General features: G+C 50.8%; 1 protein-coding gene across 1 annotated transcript in view; it reads right to left on the bottom strand.

Moving 5' to 3' along the window:
* The window catches only part of ST3GAL3 (ST3 beta-galactoside alpha-2,3-sialyltransferase 3), a 732,784-nt gene that overhangs the window by 198,915 nt on the left and 510,025 nt on the right, over positions 1–23,844 (bottom strand). Inside the window, exon 11 of the mRNA XM_086953194.1 lies at positions 22,615–22,801. Within this exon, the coding sequence (XP_086809320.1) occupies positions 22,615–22,801 (187 nt within the window). The remainder of the gene's footprint in view (positions 1–22,614; positions 22,802–23,844) is intronic.

Consider the following 23,844-nt stretch of genomic DNA (forward strand, 5'->3'; position numbering starts at 1 on the left):
GGGCTGAAAAAGTATCTCTCACCCAAAACATCGGGATCATAGCCTAAGTGTAGTAGACGTGCTGCAGAGGTGGAGAAGCCTAAGAAGTGGCCATGTTCAAGATGGCCCTGATAAATGGCAGCCTCTGTGAAGGTTTGATAGAAAACCCGTAAATGTACTTCAACAAGATTGTTTTATGCAGGTGGTCTGAGACTATCAGAAATGAGGCAGTCTACACCAGCCAGTCATCAACAAACAGATACATGCACTTCTGATCTGCAAAGATAGGCCAACGGCCAATGACATGACCTTCGTTGAGAACTCAAGGGGCTAGAGGGCAGGATGGTGGACTGGAAGTGGTCTGATTCCGCCACAAAGCAGAGATACTCTCAGTGGGACAGCAGGACTGGGGTATTAAACCATGCATATTGAAAGTCCATGAACACCATCCAGTCCTCGGGCCTATGGCTAGTAGAACCCATGTCAGTCTTCATCTTGAACTTCTCCTTCTTGAGGAATGAGTTCAAACTCTGCGTTCTACGATCGGTCTCAAGCACCTTCCTTACTGGGCACCAGGAAGTAACACTAGTAAAAGTCCCTTCTTTGCTCTGCTCTAGGCACGAGCTCATGCCCACCCATTGAGGACCATCAATACTTCTATGGAAAAGACATTGGCATAGTCTGCTGCTATCTTGGTGAAAGCAAGTGGAATGCGTGGAGGGGTGCCCAGACACCTAAGAGCATAATCTAATGGGGACAATCTGGAGGGCCAAAGGTCCAACATGAGCAAGACCCAGTGGGGTAGGCAATGTCTTATCAGCCCCCACCCAGCCTCAGATGCCCATTTGAAAGAAAACTAAACTGGTTTGGAAGGGAAACGGAATTCATGTTTTTGCTGTCCTCAACCTTTGGCAAAGCCTCCGACTCTAGCGCCACATTAAAAGTCCGAGTAGGCTGCTAGATGGGCTGTGATGGCTGTTTTTGACAGAGAAGGGGAGGCCTCCAGAATAGACTCTAAACTTCTTGCACTGGTGGTGGAATTGGCGGGACTGGGAACAATCCCAAGGAATGAGCCATTACTCTGCTGATTTTCCAATATTCCAGAGCCGCTTCAGCCTTCTGTCCTAAAAGCCTGGCCCCCATCAAAGGGCATGTCGATCAATGATGCCTGGACATCTTGGGAAGATCCATCGGGGCACATTCAGGAGTCGTCTGGGAATGACAGTGATGCACACAGCACACGCAAAACAGCCTGAGGTGTCCAGGACAGAACATAACATCTGCTTAGCTGCATCTCATCCAGAATAGGCCTTTTATACTAAGGTGTTATATAGGCCTTCAGGGAGTATTGGAAAAACATCACACACCATGTGGTGTGAATGCAGAGACCCAACAGAGAGACAGCCGGATGGCCTTTATCTTGGCAAAGGTGATGCTGGCAGCGCTTACCTATTGCTTCGAAAGACCAATGAGGATGAGCCACAAGAAGCAGCTTGCCTCTTTACCAGAACAGGTAAGCATACCTTTACAGAGATTTTAAAAAAACTACTTTCAGCCGTTTTTATGCATCTAACTATCTTCGTTTTTATTGGCTTTCCAACAAGCATTAATTAATTTGGCCAGGATCCGGGAGTTTCAGAATTATTATAATGACTGTGAGGTTAGAAACGACACAACTGTTACCCGTTTTGCTGCCCTTTCTACTTTTTGGGGTTTATTCACCAGACAGTAACAGTACTAAGAACATAATGAACCACCTCAAGCGTCTTTGCAGTAATTGGCCATATATAATTTATAATTGTCGAGGATGGGCAGGATTCCAGAGAGCGAAGAAGACTGAATTCCTATAAGGAAAGTCCCTGATGCATAACAAGGACCTCTCTGTTGTAGATACCTGCATGTGGTCCTTACACTTGGAAATCTGAGATGCTGGAACAGATTTCTAATCATTTCTTGGATGACCTGTGATGTTTACTGTCTTGGGCCATCTTCAGATTCAAAGTTGATTTCTTTGCCAGCTCTGTATGTCGGAAAGAGTGCTAATGTCAGGTAATCCATTCGGTTCAGTTCCTGCCAGCTCTTGCTTAGTATTTCTAGATATCTGTGAAAAAAGATAAGGAGGTTGAACTTGTCCTTCTGTATTTTGGAAGCACGGCTCACAGCGGATGCAGGGATCACTTTGGACCCATGTGATCTCGTCTTTGTACACCCCTTGGCTCATGCGATCTACTCCATACTTGCCCAGATTAACACACTCGACTGACAGTCATATTTGCAAGTAGATTTGCTTAGACTGGTTCTTCGAGGGGCAGTGGGTCTCTTTTGGCGGTTTGCATGGTAGACGTGACACTCAGATCTCGGAAGAGCGGACAACAGTCTTGCCTTGTGCTGGATCAGTTTGCCACTCTAGATCCACTGGCAATGCTGTTTCCTACAGCAGACTGCTCATAGCAACCCCTCCTCTGCCAGAAGTAGGGGAATGTGTGATGATTGCTTGACACGACCATTCGACTGAAACGAAGACTACACAGGGTCCCTTCAAAGACATGCAACAGGGGATATTGGTAACGTATTGATCGGATTGATTCCCCCTTCAGGTATCTCTGACTTGGATTTGACTCCTCGGTGCTGGGGCACCACTTGGTGTTAGCGGGCTTTATAAAAGTATTAACAAAGTATTAACAGAACTCACTCCTTTTAAAATGTTACAATAAAGGCAGTGACAGAGAGAGTTTCTTAAAACTGGAAAACCTTAAAGACATTGAGATAATCAGACTAGACAAGGGCACCCGTGCTGTGGATGAATGGATGAACAACCACCTCTGTTCCTCCTCAATGGAGATCATGTAGACGAGGGAGTACTTTCCACCTACGACACCTTGTCTTAAGGTACTAGATGCTGCAACAGTGAGATCAAGAGAGGAAGAAGCCTTACGGTGACTATGGATTCCAACCTATCCCTGATCGCACACGTGAAAGAAGCCACAAGAAGTTCTATAAGTCGTGATCACTGCTTCATCTTCCCTTGCCTAGTACATCCACAGAAACTGCCGGCCATTCTCAAACACTAGATCTCACAGACCACACACATTCATGGACCCAGGAGCTCCTTGCCAGACACTGCGCAAACTGCTAAAGAGACAAAACACTTCAACAAAACTGTTACTAGACCTCTAACAACAGTGCATCATGCGCTTGCCCTGGTTACTGGTAGGAAGACGCTTTACCTTCAAGTCATTTCACCTCATCTACAAAGCCATTCAATGGAAAGGTCTGCGGTACCTGAAGGCTACACTCCAGGTAAGACATGAACAGAACTCCAAAGTCAAGACTAGAACCCCATCTAACCATTCCCTCCTACTAAAATACACTGGCGGAACAGCCATTTTCAGTACAGACGACAAGCTCTAGAACGTCGTGCCAGCTAACATATTATATATACACACACAAGACCATCTGAAGATCAGAAAGGAAATAAAGACCTTGTGCTTCACAGCACATGGATACAGAATCAATCTAGTATCTTAACTCTGCAAAACATCTGGCACCTTAAATGACTTTAATATAGTCCATTCCTGCAGGTCCCAAAGAGGCCGTAGTCCGCTTCATGACTGGACACTGTAACGCCCTTTGTATTGCAGCAGCACAGCAGCAGCTGGCTGTAACGCAGACGACCCGGGGGGTCTCGCTGCACTTTTTCTCCAGGTCCAGCCGAGACCATACAGAAGAGCCACCTCTAAGAGCTTATGCTTCAGCAGTCGCACACAAAAATAAAAATAAAGGACACCGGCTAGCAGAGTAAGTTATAGTCAAACTAATGTAAACTACGCATTCTCTATCTCTACGCCTTTACCGCCACCACGCTGTATGCACTGTGACCGAAGACGGGATCAAAGCACCACTCTGATCACTCATTGAGGACACCAAGAATCTCCCCGCGTAGGCCACACTGGGAATACAACACCCTTCCAACCAAGCACTCACCCGCAGTGTAGTGTCAGTGTGGTACCCGCCCATCAGTGAGCGTGGGTGCCTTGCAAGAAGTAGGAATCGCTACACCGATTGAGTTACAATTCTCAGCTCGGGTCTCCCTCACAACTACGACTCTCCTCTCCGGCCCCTACTGCCCTCCGGTTCCTCTAAATGGAATGAATTACCACCATCTCCCGCATGCAAATATGCTTCAGAAAAGAAGAAATCAGTGGATCTGGGGCAGATGTTAACTCCTGCATCACAAAGGAGAATGAATCAAGGTGCATGCAAAGGATGAGTCTAGAGGAGAGGGCAGAAAACCAGACACAGGTGGGCATTAGAGAGGGAGATGTGTATTAGAAGGATGTGAGAAGAGGTTGGAAAAGCAACAATCGGGCACGAGGACAGTTTTAATAAATTGCACTTTTATTTGTAAAGATCACACCGAAGACCAAGGGCTGGCCAATTATGGGGTGAAACAACACACATATAATAAGGTGGTGAAAGGGTAGATAAATACAACGTTCACAAATGGGATAATAAAGGAATTATTGGACTGATAAACGTTAATGTCGGGTAATAAAGGAGCAAAGACTGGATTAATACCAGTGTGAGATGGTAGGGTAGTAATCTTTATTAAATATTTATTTTTTGTTGATCCTGTCTAGGGTGAGCCTGCATGAATCCAGATGTTTGCCTTCTTTGAAAGAATCAACCTCCTCCCCAATCTCCTACACACAGCCAGGAGCACCAGACACTTTGCACCTCCAATGAGTTCAGAAACTGCATCGACATCACTGGAGTCACTACCCTCTCTTCCTGGACCTCTCTTACACCAACAGATTGGTACAAGGCGCTTCACCTCTAAAGAGACCCTGCAGCTTGGAAATCCAAGGGATTGTTCCTGAATCTCTTCCAGGGTCGCTGACAGATCTCTCATTATCGAACTACCCTAGTTTTCTTCCTCACTATTCTCTACTACCCTCGGTGTCTCTCAAGCTTGGACATTTGCTCCTCTTCTTTTCAATGCCTGTCTCAACCTCCTTCCAGAACTCCTGTCTCATTTAACCATCACATGCTACACTTATGCTGATAACACCCAGACCCTGAAATCCAATCTGGCCAAGACTCCTGTGCATCTGGACAATGCCTCCAGTCAGTCCTTGGAGGATACGCAAGCAACTGAAGGTCAACTTGCCTAACAGCAAGATCCTTCCCTGAGGAACCGGCAAATGTCCACCCTACGGCCATCTGTCCACCATGAGCGGGTGTAATCATGGACTCTAACCTCCTGCTCGTTCCTTGGGAACATTGTACAGGACGCGAGCCTGTTGTTGCATTGTCTTACGCTTAGGGTTACTCCAAAGGGTAAGGCCACTATCCCTGGTCCTATCACGCCTAGACGATAGCAACAGTCTCTACATTGGAGTCCCACTGTGTAGCTTGCAATGAATTCGGAACTTAGGTGGCAAACATCTCTCACACCATCAGTGCCACATTTTGAGCATCATATTGGCTTCCAGGGGCACCATCGCTGACTGTATCATCCATCGAACAGGATCGGTCTTCCAATAATGCAAACATCAAGCCATTTACGAAACAAGGACACTCCACGTCAGAACTGCTTTGTTCCCAATTAAGTTCCCTGCAAGGGGGGCGGGGGCATTTGCACTGGCAGGAGTTGCATCTATATTTAGATGACCAAGCTCTGCGGTTCTTTTCCAGAAAGAATAAGGCTGCTAAACAGCTACTTTGAATTCCAGAGAGCTGCTCTGCATCCATGACTCAAACATCCCAAGCTTCTGCATGGACTGAATTAAAATAAACATGTTGTCTGGATTACACAAATGGTGGGTGCGAGTTATCCAAATGCCTTAACATAAAATGTAAGCAGCCCACCACAGACTTGCAAAAGGAATCCATCATAACAGATTACTGAAAAGGAGGCACCACAACTAACATGAAGGGAACCCCCGCCGCAAGCTTGTGCATGAACGTGTGCTCCTCACTAGTATGTACGTAACTCATCCACGCAGACTTGTGCATGAAACCTACCAGCACACATATGTCTAACAAACCCACAACAGTCTGGTGCAAGATATCTATCTACCACGGATGACTGAAGCGGACCCTCAATACTATAGACAGGTACAAGAAAAGCTGCATGCCAGAGCAGCTGAGAGGTCCCGCAAGTATATGACCTACCGGCAATTGAGCCAGCTCCCCATCCTGAGGACCACTAGGACAACAAAAGAGGACCATTTCGAAGGGCTCCACTCAGTCAATGCTCTGTCCGAGACGTTGCTTAAGCGCTAGTGCAGTCCGCAACCCCGGACGTCGGCCATGGGACCCATCTGGTATCCAAGTAAACTCCGACTCTAGAGGCACCTTTCCTGAAGCTACGGGTCTTCCCAGATTCATTTGGGATGTTCTTTCTTCCACTGTCCTGAAGAGGCTCTGAAATTTAAAGGGCGGAAACACATCGATACTACCATCTGAAGGAGGCTAAATTTCCTAATTTGTAAATCCTACAAAAAATAACCTTACGGACTCACATGAGGACACAGAGGGATAATTGGCCTTCTGTGGGTGTTCTCGCTATAGACTACCTCTTTTATGGACCTTGGAAAAAATTTAAAGCGCCGCCATGTATGTACAAACAACTGGAAGACTCAAGAAAGTTTCTAGTTGCTACACAAATAAAAAAAACTACATTTGTATACCACAGTGTAATTGTGTATTATATATGTATAACTCCTCCCTTCCATAGACCTCTTTAGTGCAGGATTCATCCATGATTGCACACATACTAGATTGTATCAGGATAAACCAGGAATTTGGCAGCAGTGCTGGTTGAAGGGCTTCCAGAGTGACTATGCAGCGGAGATGGACACCAGCAAGGAATTTCAATAACGGACGAGGAGAGCACGCAGCACTGAATGCAACCGACTGGTTTCCATTCCACCCTGAAGGAAGAGCACCCACTCGAGCTATACTCTGAAGGTAGATGCTCTGGTTACGCCGTGCAGGATCCTTCCCCGTCAGAGTCCAGATTTAGAAAGGGTTCAACGCCAAGCCTCGACTCCATAAATCCGAGCAGGAAGATTTCGGCAGAAAAGAAAAAGTTACATTCCTTAGGTAAGATTCTCACTACCTGTATATTCCAAGCATCAGGCTAGCTCCATCGTGGCTCTGGAACCGACGTCACCATGATGCCACTGGAGCACAAATCGCCCCCACTCGCACACCGACGTCAGTTTACCATCCATTTTTTATACGCCTTTGAGGTGGACATAAGACTGACATCATACTAACAAGGTGATGTGCAAAACCTAGACTTGGAACCTTATTACTTTGACTATAAGAAAACCAGTGTTTGTATGGGGAGGGGAGTAAAGTCGGCTATGAATCTGCAAGGAGACAGAGTATCCACCTCCAATCCCTCGCCAGCACAGGAGGCTATGAGGAGCTACGCTGTGATGACACCGGGGGTCACAGGGTCAGGAAGGCAGGGGCCTCTGGGAGCTATGCCTCCTGTGTGCAGTTTCTGCGGTTGGCTCACCTCAAAGTCCTCAGCAGCAGACAGGAGCTAACTTCCGATATCACCGTGGGCCACATGCTGTGTGTGATATCACTTCCGATTGCCTTGGGACTAGGCGGCGCACATGCAAGAGGCACGTGCGCAGAGCTCTCAGACAAGTGAACTTTAGTAAACCGTCTCGTGCCGGGAGCGAGCACGAGGCGCGCGCACGAGGAGGGAGGTCAGGTTCTTCACAACAGCCTCCGGAGCACCACATTCCTGCGGCGAGCACTGCACATTCCTCTTCCCGGGAAAAAGACAACGTAAACGGCACAAAAACAACCTGGGGCGGCAGAGTTTGTTTAATCCACGCGGGCGCAGTGTATTCTGTTCCAAGTGGAATCTGCTTCAGCCTCCGAGCCACGGATGCTGAGCACACACAGAGTCTAAGTGATGGAGGCCTCACCTGAGAGACAGTCAGACTCCATCAACAGTACCTGGGGAGCGGGCAGCTGAGGCAGGCACATCAACACCGCCAGGCTGTGATGTCATCAGCTGCCAGCTGGACTACACCACCACCAGAAGGACCACAGCAGACCACTGCATCTACAGCACGAGACAAACGCACCATCAGGAGAAGGACCACGGCTATCACAACAGGACACAACCTCACCACCAGGAGAAGGACCACGGCTACCACAACCCCAGAGACTACTGCACCACCAGAAGGACCACAGCAGACCACAGCATCTACAGCACGAGACAACGGCACCACCCGGAGAAGGACCACACCTACCACAACTGAACACAACCTCACCACCGGGAGAAGGACCACGGCTACCACAACCGCTGAGACTACTGCACCACCACAAGGACAACAGCAGACCACAGCATCTTCAGCACGAGACAACCGCACCACCCGGAGAAGGACCACTGCTACCACAACAGGACACAACCTCACCACTGGGAGAAGGTCCACGGCTACCGCAACCCCAAAGACTACTGCACCACCAGAAGGACCACAGCAGACCACAGCATCTTCAGCACGAGACAACCGCACCACCCGGAGAAGGACCACGGCTACCACAACCACTGAGACTACTGCACCACCAGAAGGACCACAGCATCCACAGCACGAGACAACCGCACCACCCGGAGAAGGACCACACCTACCACAACTGGACACAACCTCACCACCGGGAGAAGGACCACGTCAACCACAACCCCAGAGACTACTGCACCACCAGAAGGACCACAGCCTCTACAACATGAGACAACCGCACCACCGGGAGTAGGACCACGGCTACCACAACAGGAGACTATGGGACCACCAGGAGAAGGACCACGACTACCTAAACCCAAGAGACTACTGCACCACCAGAAGGACCACAGCATCTACAGCACAAGACAACCGCACCACCAGGAGAAGGACCACGGCTACCACAACCGCTGAGACTACTGCACCACCAGAAGGACCACGGCGGACCACAGCATCTACAGCACGAAACAACCGCACCACCGGGAGAAAGACCACAGCTACCACAACCCCTGAGACTACTGCACCACCAGAAGGACCACGGCGGACCACAGCATCTACAGCATGAGACAACCGCACCACCAGGAGAAGGACAACGGCTATCACAACAGGAAACTACCGCACCACCAGGAGAAGGACCACGGCTACCACAACCCCAGAGACTACTGCACCACCAGAAGGACCACAGCAGACTACAGCATCTACAGCACGAGACAACCGCACCATCAGGAGAAGGACCACTGCTACCACAACAGGACACAACCTCACCACCGGGAGAAGGTCCACGGCAACCGCAACCCCAGAGACTACTGCACCACCAGAAGGACCACAGCAGACCACAGCATCTTCAGCACGAGACAACCGCACCACCCGGAGAAGGACCACGGCTACCACAACCGCTGAGACTACTGCACCACCAGAAGGACCACAGCATCCACAGCACGAGACAACCGCACCACCCGGAGAAGGACCACACCTACCACAACTGGACACAACCTCACCACCGGGAGAAGGACCACGTCAACCACAACCCCAGAGACTACTGCACCACCAGAAGGACCACGGGGGGACCACAGCCTCTACAACATGAGACAACCGCACCACCGGGAGTAGGACCACAGCTACCACAACAGGAGACTATGGGACCACCAGGAGAAGGACCACGACTACCTAAACCCAAGAGACTACTGCACCACCAGAAGGACCACAGCATCTACAGCACAAGACAACCGCACCACCAGGAGAAGGACCACAGCTACCACAACCGCTGAGACTACTGCACCACCAGAAGGACCACGGCGGACAACAGCATCTACAGCACGAAACAACCGCACCACCGGGAGAAAGACCACAGCTACCACAACCCCTGAGACTACTGCACCACCAGAAGGACCACGGCGGACCACAGCATCTACAGCATGAGACAACCGCACCACCGGGAGAAGGACAACGGCTATCACAACAGGAAACTACCGCACCACCAGAAGGACCACGGGGGACCACAACATCTTCAGCACGAAACAACCGCACCACCGGGAGAAGAACCACGGCTACCACAACAGGAGACAACCGCACCACCGGGAGAAGGACCATGTCAGCCACAACCCCAAAAACGAATGCACCACCAGAAGGACCACGGCCAACCACAGCATCTACAGCAAGAAACAACTGCACCACCGGGAGAAGGACCACGGCTACCACAACAGGAGACTACCGCACCACCAGGAGAAGGACCATGGCTACCACAACAGGAGACTACTGCACCACCAGGAGAAGGACCACGGCTACCACAACCCCAGAGACTACTGCACCACCAGAAGGACCACAGCATCTCCAGCACGAGACAACCGCACCACTGGGAAAAGGGCCACAGCTACCACAACAGGAGACTAATGCACCACCAGAAGGACCTCAGCATCTACAGCACGAGACAACTGCACCACCGGGAGAAGGACCACGTCAACCACAACCCCAGAGACTACTGCACCACCAGAAGGACCACGGGGGGACCACAGCATCTACAACATGAGACAACCGCACCACCGGGAGTAGGACCACAGCTACCACAACAGGAGACGATGGGACCACCGGGAGAAGGACCACGGCTACCACAACCCCAGAGACTACTGCACCACCAGAAGGACCACAGCATCTACAGCACAAGACAACCGCACCACCGGGAGAAGGACCACGGCTACCACAACCCCTGAGACTTCTACATCACCAGAAGTACCACAGCATCTACAGCACGAGACGACCGCACCACTGTGAGAAGGACCATGGCTACCACAACAGTAGACTACTGCACCACCAGGAGAAGGACCACGTCAACCACAACCCCAGAAATTACTGCACCACCAGAAGGACCACGGGGGACCACAACATCTACAGCATGAGACAACCGCACCACCGGGAGAAGGACCACGGCTACCACCAGGAGAAAGACCACAGCTACTACAACCCCAGGAACTACTGCACCACCAGAAGGACCACGGCGGACCACAGCATCTACAGCACAAGACAACCGCACCACCAGGAGAAGGACCATGGCTACCACAACAGGAGAATACCGCACCACCAGGAGAAGGACCATGGCTACCACAACAGGAGACTACTGCACCACCAGGAGAAGGATCACGGCTGGCACATCCCCAGAGACTACTGCACCACCAGACAAGCATTGGAAATGCAATAGGTCTCGCATTAGGAAAGTTTGAGCAATTGGTATTGTAAATGACACTTTTTTTATTTATGTGTTGGTTTTGAAAATAGCAAAAGTAATAGCTTTGTCAGTTACAATGTCAATAGTTTTAACTTTCGCAAATATGACACCTATAGCATTTGTAATGCAATGTGTGTTGTCTTTACGTGACTTAGATGTATTGATATTGCAAATAACAATGGCTTTTAATTTTGTAAATAATTAATACTTAAATAAAATTTATTGTAATTTATAATGGCAATAGCTTAAACGTTTGTAAATTAATTTTGTGAAGATTATGTTCAGTGTATTTTATTGTGACGAAAATCCAAGAACATTGCATTTGCACCTGGTGGTGGATGTGGTGGTGGTGGGTGTGGTGGATGTGGTGGTGGATGTCATGGTGGATGTGGAGGTGATGGTGGATGTGGTGGTGGATGCGGTGGTGGTGGTGGATGCGGTGGATGTGGTGGTGGATGTGGTGGTGGTGGATGCGGTGGATGTGGTGGTGCATGTGGTGGATGTGGTGGTGGATGTCATGGTGGATGTGGAGGTGATGGTGGATGTGGTGGATGCGGTGGTGGATGCGGTGGTGGTGGTGGATGCGGTGGATGTGGTGGTGGATGTGGTGGTGCATGTGGTGGTGGATGTCATGGTGGATGTGGAGGTGATGGTAGATGTGGTGGATGTGGTGGTGGATGCGGTGGTGGTTGTGGTGGATGTGGTGGTGGATGTGGTGGTGGATGTGGTGGATGTGGGTGTGGTGGATGTGGTGGTGGATGTGGTGGTGGTGGGTGTGGTGGATGTGGCGGTGGATGTCATGGTGGATGTGGAGGTGATGGTGGGTGTGGTGGTGGATGTGGTGGTGATGGTGGATGTGGTGGTGGATGTGGTGGTGGATGCAGTGGTGGTGGTGGATGCGGTGGTGGTGGTGGTGGATGGGGTGGTGGATGTGGCGGTGGATGTCATGGTGGATGTGGAGGTGGTGGTGGATGTGGTGGTGATGTTGGATGTGGTGGTGGATGTGGTGGTGGATGCGGTGGTGGATGCGGTGGAAGTGGTTGTGGTGGATGCAGTGGTGGTGGATGCGGTGGATGTGGTGGTGGATGTGGTGTTGATGGTGGATGTGGTGGTGTTCAGTGGGAATTTGCCGGACAATTTACATTAAGATGTTTTATACTTCATGGACATTTTCAGGGTTGTCTTTGCTTTGTTGTGAAAACTAAAGGGCAGACCGAAACGAAGATCTGAACCCATCTACCCTTGAACAACCAACATAGTACCATGACACTCGTGTACTGCAATGCTTGCACAAAAATCTGCACAGAATGATCAATGCAAACACATTTGCACCGATTGCTGCAGAAGCCCGTTTTGTGCAGCCATCCATCTGTGAAAATATTATATTTGCACTTAGAAGGTCGGTGCAAAAAAAGCTCATGCAAAATTCACTGCACTTGTACAAAGTTTGCATAGTCTGGCCACACTCAGAAGCTTTTCGTTGTCCAGGCTGCAGTTACACGTGTGCTTACAAGCATCTTTCTGAGCGTGTAGGTGTGTGTTTGAGAGAGAAAAACAGAGCGAGAGAGAGAGAGGGGCATAATATGAGAGAGAAACAGAGACAGTCATGAAGACAGATAGGCTGCGGAAAGAGTGACTGAAAGAGAAAGAGTAAAAGAAGGGGAACAGCAGAGAGAGTAATGAAAGCTGAGAGCAAACAATGTGCATGCAAAAGGGAGAACGAGAGTGCCACGGAGGCTAAGAGTAAATGTGTGTGTGTTTGAGCGTGCGAGTGAGAGAATACAAGGGACGAGTGATAGCTATGAAAGGCAGATAGAGCGTGCACTTGGGAGAATTAAAAAAAAAGGATGCGGAAAGAGTGAATGAAAGAGAAAGAGTTAAAGAAGGGAACAGCAGAGAGTGTCGTGGAAGCTGACAGCAAAAAATGTGCGTGCAAAAGGGAGGACGAGAGTGCCACGGAGGCTAAGAGTAAATGTGTGTGTGTTTGAGGTACCAAGTTTACATAGTCTAGCCACACTCGGATGTTTTTCGTTGTCCGGGCTGCAGTTAGACCTGTGCTTACAAGCATCTTTCTGAGCGTGTATGTGTTTGAGAGAGAAAAACAGAGCGAGAGAGAGAGGGGCAAAATATGAGAGAGAAACTGAGACAGCCGTGGAGACAGATAGGCTGCGGAAAGAGTGAATGAAAGAGAAAGCGTAAAAGAAGGAGAGCAGCAGAGAGTGTCATGAAAGCTAAGAGTAAATGTGTGTGTGTTTGAGAGTGCGAGAGAGAATACAAGAGACGAGTGAAATGTGCGTGTAAACGGGACAAAGTGAAATTGCTGTGGGGATGGGGAGGAGAAATGCGGGGGCCTTTGAAGTGAAGCTTCACTTGTGAGTGAGAGGTGTGGGAGGAGTGCTGCTCGGCTGAGCCAGAGCGCACGCTGGGGGAAGCTTGTGGGGCGGAGCTGCTGGGGAACAGATGGCTGGCGATTTGATGCTGTGCACGAGCATTTCACGGGCACAGCACCAAATCGCCAGCTAGTTAAACCTCTGTTTAAGCCCCTTTATATCGATCTCCCGCTCTCAATGCGCATGCGCATTGAGATAGGTCGCTCGACCTAAAAAACCATGAGGGACCACAGCATCTACAGCATGAGACAACCACACCAACGGGAGTAGGACCACAGCTACCACAACAGGACACTACCGCACCACCAGGAGAAGGATCACTGCTAGCACATGACTAGTGCAACACCAGGGGAAGGACCACGTCAACCACAACCCGAGAGACTATTGCACCAGCAGAAGGACCACTGCATCTACAGCACTACAACTACCTACGAACTCTCCCCATGGAGAAAAGAGTCACTTTCAAAATCCTCACTCACACCTACAAATGCCTACACAACAACGGACCCAAATACCTCAACAACAGAATCAACTTCCACATACCCAAAAGAAACCTCCGATCTTCCAGCCACGCACTGGCGGAAATCCCGCGCATCCACAGATCCAGACCAGGCGAAAGATTCTTCTCTCACATTGCAGCCAAGACCTGGAAAGAGCTACCGGCAGACATCAGAAGCTCCCCCTCCCTGAGCACCTTCAGGAAGACCCTCAAGACCTGGCTCTTCGGCTAAACAGATCTGCAGACCAGCCCCCCCCCACGCGCCTTGAGACCCTCACGGTGTGCAGCTCTCGTACAATTCCCTGATTGATTGACAGCATGAGACAACCGAACCACCGGGCGAAGGGCCACGGCTACCACAAGACTAGTGCAACACTAGGAAAAGGACCACGGCTACCATGACAGCAGACTGTTGCACCATCAGAGAAGGACCACAGCTACCACAAGACTAGTGCAAGCCAGGAAAAAGACTACGACAGGAGACTACTGCCCCACCAGAAGGACCACTGGAACTACAGCACAAGAGACAACCACACCACAGGGAGAAGGACCACGGCTACTACAACGGGAGACTACTGCACCACCAGGACAAGGACCACGGCTACCACAAAACTACTGCACCACCAGGAGAAGGACCACAACGGACCACAGCAACCACAACATGAGACAGTTGCACCACCAGGTGAAGGACCACCACAACCATAAGACTACTGCACCACCAGGTGATGGATTAAAATAGACCATGGCAACCACAACACAAGGTAACTGATCCACTGAGAGAAGGGTAACGGTTACTACAACAGGAGACTACTGCAACACAGGAGAACGACTACTGCAGCCACAAGACTATTACACCACCAGGAGAAGGGCAACGTCATCCACAACATGAGACTACTGTACTACCAGGAGAAGGACCACAGTTACCACAATAGGAGGCTACTGTGCCACCAGGAGCAGGACCATTGCAACCTCAAGAGTACTGCACCACCAGGAGAAGGGCTACGGTATCCACAACACCAGACTACTGCACCAAGAGACGGACCACAGCATCCACAATACAAGACTACTGCACCACCAAGAGAAGGACCACAGCCTCCACAACAGGAGAGAATACTGCACCACCAAGTATGAAGACCACAATAGAACACGGAAAACACAACACAAGACAACCGCACCACCAGAAGAAGGACCACAGCATCCACACCGTGAGGCAACTGCACCACGAGGAGAAGGACCACACGGACCACAGCAAAGACAACACGAGACAACTGCGCCACCAGGAGAAGGACCACAAAGAACCACGACAACCACAACATGAGACAGCTGCCCCACCAGGAGAAGGACCACAGCTACCACAATACCACTGCAGCACAGGGAGCAAGACCACAATGGACCACAGCAACAACAACATGAGATAACTGATCCACTGGGAGAAGGACTACGGCTACCACAACAGGAGACTACTGCACCACCAGAAGAAGAACAACTGCAACCACAAGACTACCACACCACCAGGAGAAGGACCACAACGGACCACAGCACGAGACAACCACACCACCAGGAGAAAGACCGCAACCTCCACAACATGAGACTAGTGCAGTACCATTAGAAGGGCCGCTGCAACCACAAGATTACTGCATCATCAAGAGAATGACCACAACAGACAGCGGCAACCACAACCCGAAACAACTGCACCGCCAGGAGAAGGACAATGGTTACCACAACATGAGACTACTGCACCATCAGGAGAAGGCCCTTAGCAACCACAAGACTACTGCACCACCTGGAGAAGGACCACAGTTTCCACAACATGAGACTACTACATCACCTTAAGAAGGACCACAATGGACCACAGCAACCACAACATGAGACTACTGCACCACCAGGAAAAGAACCACAGCTATCACAAGACAACCTTGCCACCAGGAGAAGGACCATAACGGACCACGGCAACCATAACAAAGACAATCACACCACACGGAGAAGGACTACAGCTACTATAACGTGACACTAGTGCACCACCAGGAGAAGGACCACTGCAACCACAAGATTACTGCATCATCAGGAGAAGGGCCACAACAGACAGCAGCAACCACATCCTGAGACAACTGCACCACCAGTAGAAGGACCACAGCAATCAAAAGACAACAGTATTGCACTACCAGGATAAGGACCACAGCTACTACATTATGAGGAACACGGCTACAACACATGTGAATAATGGACCACCAGCAGAAGGACCACTCCAACTACACGATTACTACATCATCAGGAGAAGGGCCACAACAAAAAATGGCAACCACAACCAAAGACAACTGTGCCACCAGGAGAAGGACCACAGCAACCACAACATGAGACTACTGCACCACCAGCAGAAGGACCACAGCAACCACTAGACAACAGTATTGCACCACCAGGATAAGGACCACGGCTACCACAACATGAGTCTACTACGCCACCAGAAGAAGAATTACAATGGACCATGGCAACCACAACACTAGGCAACCACACCACAGGGAGAAGGACCACAGCAACGACAAGACTAGTGCAACACCAGGAAAAGGACATGGCTACCATGACAGGAGACTACTGCACCACCAGGAGAAGAACCAAAGCTATCACAAGAGTACTGCACCACCAGGAGAAGGCCCACAACAGAACACAGCAACCATAACACGAGACAACCGCGCCACCAGGAAAAGGACCATGGCTACTACACTAACCACAAGCGATGCCTACCACATCAACCAACTCATTGGACTTTACTAACACATCCATCATAGAACAGGACAGGTCGAAGGCGCGCCTAAGGCAAGCCCGTCTGCACCCATCCGCGCCCGGACCGTGTCCAGCGCCAGAACTCCTGGTCCACGCACCCGCCACGACGACCACCGCCGCTACGACGCCAGCACACTGCACGCTCTCAACCCCAGACAGACCCACACCTGCTTCAAGGCCGCCCCGAAATGCACCCACGGTCCCTTCATCTGCCGGAACTGCAGCTACACCAGCCTCAGAGCCGCCGAACAAACCGCTAAGAAAGACCTCAACCATCTCCGATGCATCCTACTTAACACCCGCTCCGCACGCAAACACGCCGTCGAGCTCTGGGACCTGCTCAACACAACATCCCCAGACGTTGCCTTCCTGACAGAGACCTGGATGAAAGACTCCTGCGCACCACACATCGCTATAGCCATCCCAGGTGGCTACAAGATCACCCGCAGAGACCGCATCAACGGAGTCGGAGGAGGAATCGCCATCGTCCACAAGAACAGCATCAGGGTCTCGACCAGCACCGACGACACGCTCAGCACCACCGCAAACATGCATTTCCAGATCCACACAAACCCCAACTCCACCCTCTGAGGCACCCTCGTCTACAGACCCCCCGGAACCCGACCCCAGTTCAGCGACTCCATAGCTGACTTCATCAGCATGCATGCCCTGACCTCCACAGACTACATCCTCCTCGAAGACCTGAACTTTCACCTGAAAAACAACAACGACAGCAACTCGACAACCCTGATCGATAACCTCGCCAACCTCGGACTGAGGCAACTCGTCCCAACGCCTACCCACTCCGCAGGCCACACGCTTGACCCAGTCTTCTCCGCAAGCCCTCAAGTCGCCTTCAGCCACACCACCGAACTCCTCTGGACCGACCACCTCTGCGTCCACTTCTCCTTCCATAAACCCACCATACACCACCGCACCCAACAGCTCCCTCGCCGCTGTTGGAGAAAAATCACAGAAGACTAACTACATGCAAACCTCGCTCTCAGCCCACCCACTGAACCCTCAAACACCGACAACGCTGCCCGCAACCTCAGACGCTGGATCAACGACTGCGCCAACACCCTCTCCCGGTGAAGAACCCCCCCCCACACACAGAGACACCAGCAAGAGGGCCAGCTGGTTCACCCCAGTACTCTTAGCTTCCAAGCGAGCCTGCCGGAAGCTAGAGAAGAAATGGCACAGCGAACAGACTCCGAACAGCCATGCAGCCCACAAGGACGACACCCGCAACCACCATCACCTCATCATGACTGCCAAGAGGACCCCCTTCAAAGACCACCTTGCAAAAACGCACACAATAGCACGGAGCTCTTCAACATCATGAAGGAACTCTCCAACCCCAGCTTCAACACCAACAACATCCTGCTGTTGCAAGCCCTGTGCGACTCCCTCGCCACTTCCTTCCATCGCAAGATAGCAGACATCCACGACAGCTTCAAAACCCAGACAGCCCCAACAGACAGCAACACAACAGTCTCTCCGCACACCATCGACCACGAGCCCCTGCTAGCCTGGACCAGCGTGAGCGTCGATGACACCATCAGGACCATGAGCACAATCCACTCCGGGTACCCGTCAGACCCATTTCCGCACCACATCTTCAACAAAGCCAGCAGCTCCATTGAACCCCACCTGCACAACGTCATCAATCTCTCCCTCAAGACCGCAACCTTCCCAGAGAGCTGGAAACACGCCGAGATCAACGCCATACTCAAAAAACCCAAGGCTGACCCTAGAGACCTCAAGAACTTCCAACCCATCTCTCTGCTCCCATTCCCGGCCAAGGTCATCGAGAAGATTGTCAACAGACAGCTAACCCGATACTGCGAAGAAAACAGAATCCTGGACCCTTCCCAGTCAGGGTTCCATTGCAACCACAGCACCAGACTACCCTCATCGCTACCACCGACGACATCAGGATACTGCTGGACAACGGTGAGACAGCAGCCCTCATTCTCCTGGAACTCTCTGCCGCCTTCGACACAGTTTGCCACCTCACACTACGCGAACACCTCCTCGCCATAGGAATCCGAGACAAAGCACTGGGATGGACCATCTCCTTCCTCTCTGGCAGAACCCAGAGCATCTGCCCCCCCTCCACCAGCCCTGCCAAGTGTCACGCATCAGGCGTGACGCTATCGCATTTCAGTGCTGGTGTTCGCATCACCGCACAAAATGCATTTGTCACGCATAATTAGGGACTCCCCCCTGACTACCCGCTCCCAGGCATGCTGTAACAAGAAGCCTTGGAAGCTGCAATAGCGAGCTCACTGTGCCAAGGAAAGCGTGCATGTGTCTGACGATGTCAGCAACTTATGGTGAACTGGAGTGCAGCACAGCCTGGTGAATCAATATTCAACAGCACACCCAAGATGTATTTTGCACCTCATCCTCGTTGTTTTTATGAAGGCGCGCTTCTCTGTACTGCCCCTTTCGCTGCAAGGCAGAGGCCATTCCGGAGGCGGGCGGCAGGTTAGATTTTCCTCCGGTTGCCCCGCTGCGTGTCTCAGCAGCTATCCGCAGCATAAACTCTGAGTGCGCTCCTGCCTGCATTGCGCATATTACCCGTTGTTGTATCCCAGACGGCAGCTCTCTCAGTCCATCATGGCCGTCAGTGCACTGAGCTAGTACGAGAATAACCGCGGCGTCCGTTGAAATTGATGCAGACCCAGCCGCACGTTCGTTAGCCCTGGGTCTGTCACTGGACGGCCGCTCCTGGGACTCACTGGACTGGAGCCAGCCTAGAGGGCTACTATCACTGATGCCGCCGACAAACTATTACAATGGCCATCGGTGCCAATCAGTGGCTCACGGCCTAATTGAGCCTGCAGCCACTGCCTTGCAAAGAGACGCGGCCTTAGTTATTATTGGAGCCCTCATCGCCGCACTCCTTGGGACTCTGCTTCCGGCCCAAGTAAGTATCAGCCTCTGTAAGCTTAAGTTAACATAAAGAATGACAGCGCTCGATCAGGAAGCTACAACAAACTTTAAGTAAATCCTACATTGTGATCCCGTGATGACTGGGGCCTGAACTCCTGGGACTGCAGCGGCCGTGATGGAGCCCAGAGCAGGTCAGTACACCACTTATTCACTGACTGTGAATCATTGCCGGTTTGCCTCCGCTTGAAGAGTTGTTGCGGCTAGGACTGGAGGCTTCCACGGCCGAAAACCGAATTGTCACTCTGCACAGTGACAACGTATTCACTCCAACGAGCATGAGCAGGTGTTGCAGCACAGACAAGCACTTCAAATCACTTGCTGTTTGCTCAGTGCACACCTTTATACTTAGGTCAGCACGGACAGCTTTCTCACGTCCTGTGCCTGCCTGGTATCTAGTTGCACTCAAATGGTATCAAAATGGCTTCATTCCGAGCTACCTTCCTTGCCCCTATACTCAAGCAATTGTGTCTTTGCTTGAGGAATGACTCGCTAGCGGACATTACTGTAATTTAACTGAGAGGGAGGTGTAATGAGGAGCCGCGCTAGTTGGCTAATACTGCATGCAATTATAGTGCCCAGTGCCGGTTAATACAGCGATATTTCTAGCAGAACTTCGCCGTCCCACCCACCTTAACAGTGCTGTAAGGTTACAAGGGAAGTGCCCTTCAATTTCTGATGCTCTGCTGCAGTTTTAAAATCTTTTTCTAGTTGCTTAAATGGATGTAAATTATGGTATTTATATCATGTTTCCCTCTTCTGAGTTGCTTTATTTTGCTTGTGAGAGTGTCACTCCTGGTCGTTGAAATGTCACTCATATTTGTACTGAAATAATGCAAATGTCACACATAGCAATCTGAAACCTTGGCAGCTATGCTCCACTCAGAACTGACGCCTCCGAGATCATCTGCGGCATACCCCAGGGTTCATCCCTCAGCCCGACACTGTTCAACATTTACATGGCCCCGCTCGCACACGTCTCCCGACAGCACAACCTCAACATAATCTTCTAAACCGACGACACTCAACTGATCCTCTCCCTCACCAAGGACCCCATCACCGCCAAAGCTAACCTCTACGAAGGAATGAAGGCCGTCGCCGACTGGATGAAGATCAGCCGACTGAAGCTGAACACAGACAAAACAGAGGTCCTCATCCTCTGCTTCAACCCTTCAGCCTGGGATGACTCCTGGTGGCCGACGGCACTGGGAGCAGCCAGACACCCACCAACCACGCACGCAACCTGGGAATCGTCCTCGACTCAACGCTCTCCATGACCAAGCAAGTCTCCTCCTCCTGCTTGAACACCCTCCGCATGCACCGCAAAATCTACAGGTGGATCCCGACAGATACAAGAAAAACAGTCACCCAGACTCTCGTCAGCAGCAGACTCGACAACGGATATGCTCTCTGAGCAGGAGCCCCGACCAAGCTCATCAAACAACTTCAACGCATCCAAAATGCCTCGGCACGACTGATGCATGACGTACCACGCCATGGCACATCACCCCCCACCTGAAAAACCTGCACTGGCTGCGTGTCAACAAGAGGCTATACTTGAACCTCCTCATCCACGCACACAAGCATTTCACAAGACCGGCTCAGCCTATCTCAACAAACTACTTTCCTTCTACACCCCCAACCACCAGCTCCGCTTCCCCGACCTCGCACTGGCCACCGTCCCGCGCATCTGAAGAACAACGACTTCCGGAAGATCCTTCTCCCACCTCGCCGCCAAGACCTGGAACACCCTCCCACTGAACCTATGACAGACCCAAGACCTGCTAACCTTCAGGAGGCTACTGAAGACCTGGCCGTTTGATCAGTAGCGCCCCCCGTCCCCCCCAAGCGGCTTGAGACCCTCACGGCTACATAGCGCGCTCTACAAATGTTGTTCATTGATTGATTAATTGATTGCCTGTCACCATGGGTCATATCAGTGTCAAAGTAAAAATAGATGACAGCAGGAAAGAAGACCATGCCGCAAGGTGATAAAACACACAACATGGAGAGATCACCCCATGGGACACTTGTGGGTTCAGAGAAGCAGCAGATATTCCAATTGAGCTTGGCCAGTGAGGCTCTCCCCTTGGGACACTTGAGGGACTGAGACAAGGACAGCATATATACTATAAATGGCTTAGTCAGCAGATGTCCTATCATGTACTTGGACAGTGGGAGGTCTCCCCATTGGACACCAGAGAGCCTCAGAGGACAGCAGATGTCCTATAATGTAATTGGAGAGTGAGAGATCTCCCCATGGTACACCTGAGAGCCACAGAGGAAAACAGCAGATGCCCTGTCATGTGATTGGACAGTGCTCCCCATGGTACAACTGAGAGCCTCAGAGGCCAGCAGATGTCCTGTCATGTGATTGGACAGTGTTAGATCTCCCCATAAGACACCAGAGAGCCTCCGAGGACAGCAGATGTCCTGTCATATGATTGGACAGTGCTAGAGCTCCCCATGATGCACATGAGAGCCTCAGTGGACAGCAGATGTCCTGTCATGTACTTGGACAGTGCTAGATCACCCCTTCTCCCCATGTGACACCCGAGAGCCTCAGATGTCTTATTGTGTGCTTGAACAGTGCTAGAGCTCCCCATGGTTCATCTGAGAACCTTAGAGGGCAGAAGATGTCTTATGTTCTTGGGCAACGCTTGAGCTCCGCACGGAACACCTGAGAGCCCCAGAGGACCGCAGATATCTTCATTCTACCCATATCATGGTTTCTTAAATTAGCCAATCTCAAGGGCTCACCACTTTCTCGTTGTAAACAATGTATTTCAGCCACTTGAAGTCCTGCCACTTGAACCCGGCCATGACAAAGAGGGAGTCCTTCTCGTACTGCTCCAGCTTCTGGATCGCTCCCTCGGGGTAGGTGATTCTCATGGTGGTCTTGCTTCCCACATCCTTCTCGTAGCCCTTCACTGGTGCAGAGTTCAACCTGGAAGAAAGCAGCAGGGAATTGGCATTAGTATTCTGCCTGAAGACCTGATTGTCTTTTCAGATGGAAATTCTTTTCAGGCTCCTCTCATCATCATCATCACCACACTACTAAGGAGAGCAGGGCACCCATGACTGGCACCTTCTACGAGGTGACTCAAGGGAGCTTTCAAACGCTTTAAAGGGGTAACACCTGACATGAATCTGAATGCCACAGTATGTGGTTTTACCTTACTAACACCTGCTTCGTATCCTTACTGAGTATCCTCCAAAGCGCCTCTAGCAGCTGGCAGTAGGCGCTACACCCATACAGTGTGCTTGATATCCTGACACTCCCCCTTTCTGGCACAAAAAACATTCTTAGCAGTGTGTTTGATAGTATTTCAGTGACCACCACACCCTTACTGACAGTGTGCTTGATATCCTGAGGGTCCTGGTTCCAGGCACTAAACGTCTTTGAAAGCGTGCCTTCATATCACTCCAGGAAGCACCAAATCCCAATTGATAGTGTATTCCAGGACCTTACTGACAGATGAAATTCCAAACTCATGCTCACAGAGAACTAATACAGGACAGTGTGTCTCAAACCCTTGCTGAGGGTGTATACCAAGCCCTTACTGACAGAGTGTACCAAACCCTTATTGACAGTGTGTACCAAGCCCTTACTGACAGCGTGTACCAAACGCTTATTGAGTGTACCAAGCCCTTACTGACAGTGTGTGCCAAACCCTTATTGACAGCGTGTACCAAACGCTTATTGAGTGTACCAAGCCCTTACTGACAGCGTGTACCAAATGCTTATTGAGTGTACCAAGCCCTTACTGACAGCGTGTGCCAAACCCTTATCGACAGCGTGTACCAAACGCTTATTGAGTGTACCAAGCCCTTACTGACAGCATGTACCAAACGCTTATTGAGTGTACCAAGCCCTTACTGACAGCGCGTACCAAACGCTTATTGAGTGTACCAAGCCCTTACTGACAGCGTGTGCCAAACCCTTATTGACAGTGTGTACCAAACCCTTATTGTCAGTGTGTACCAAAG

The sequence above is a fragment of the Lissotriton vulgaris genome, chromosome 1_2, assembly GCF_964263255.1.
Source record: "Lissotriton vulgaris chromosome 1_2, aLisVul1.2, whole genome shotgun sequence".
Taxonomy (NCBI): Eukaryota; Metazoa; Chordata; class Amphibia; order Caudata; family Salamandridae; genus Lissotriton; species Lissotriton vulgaris.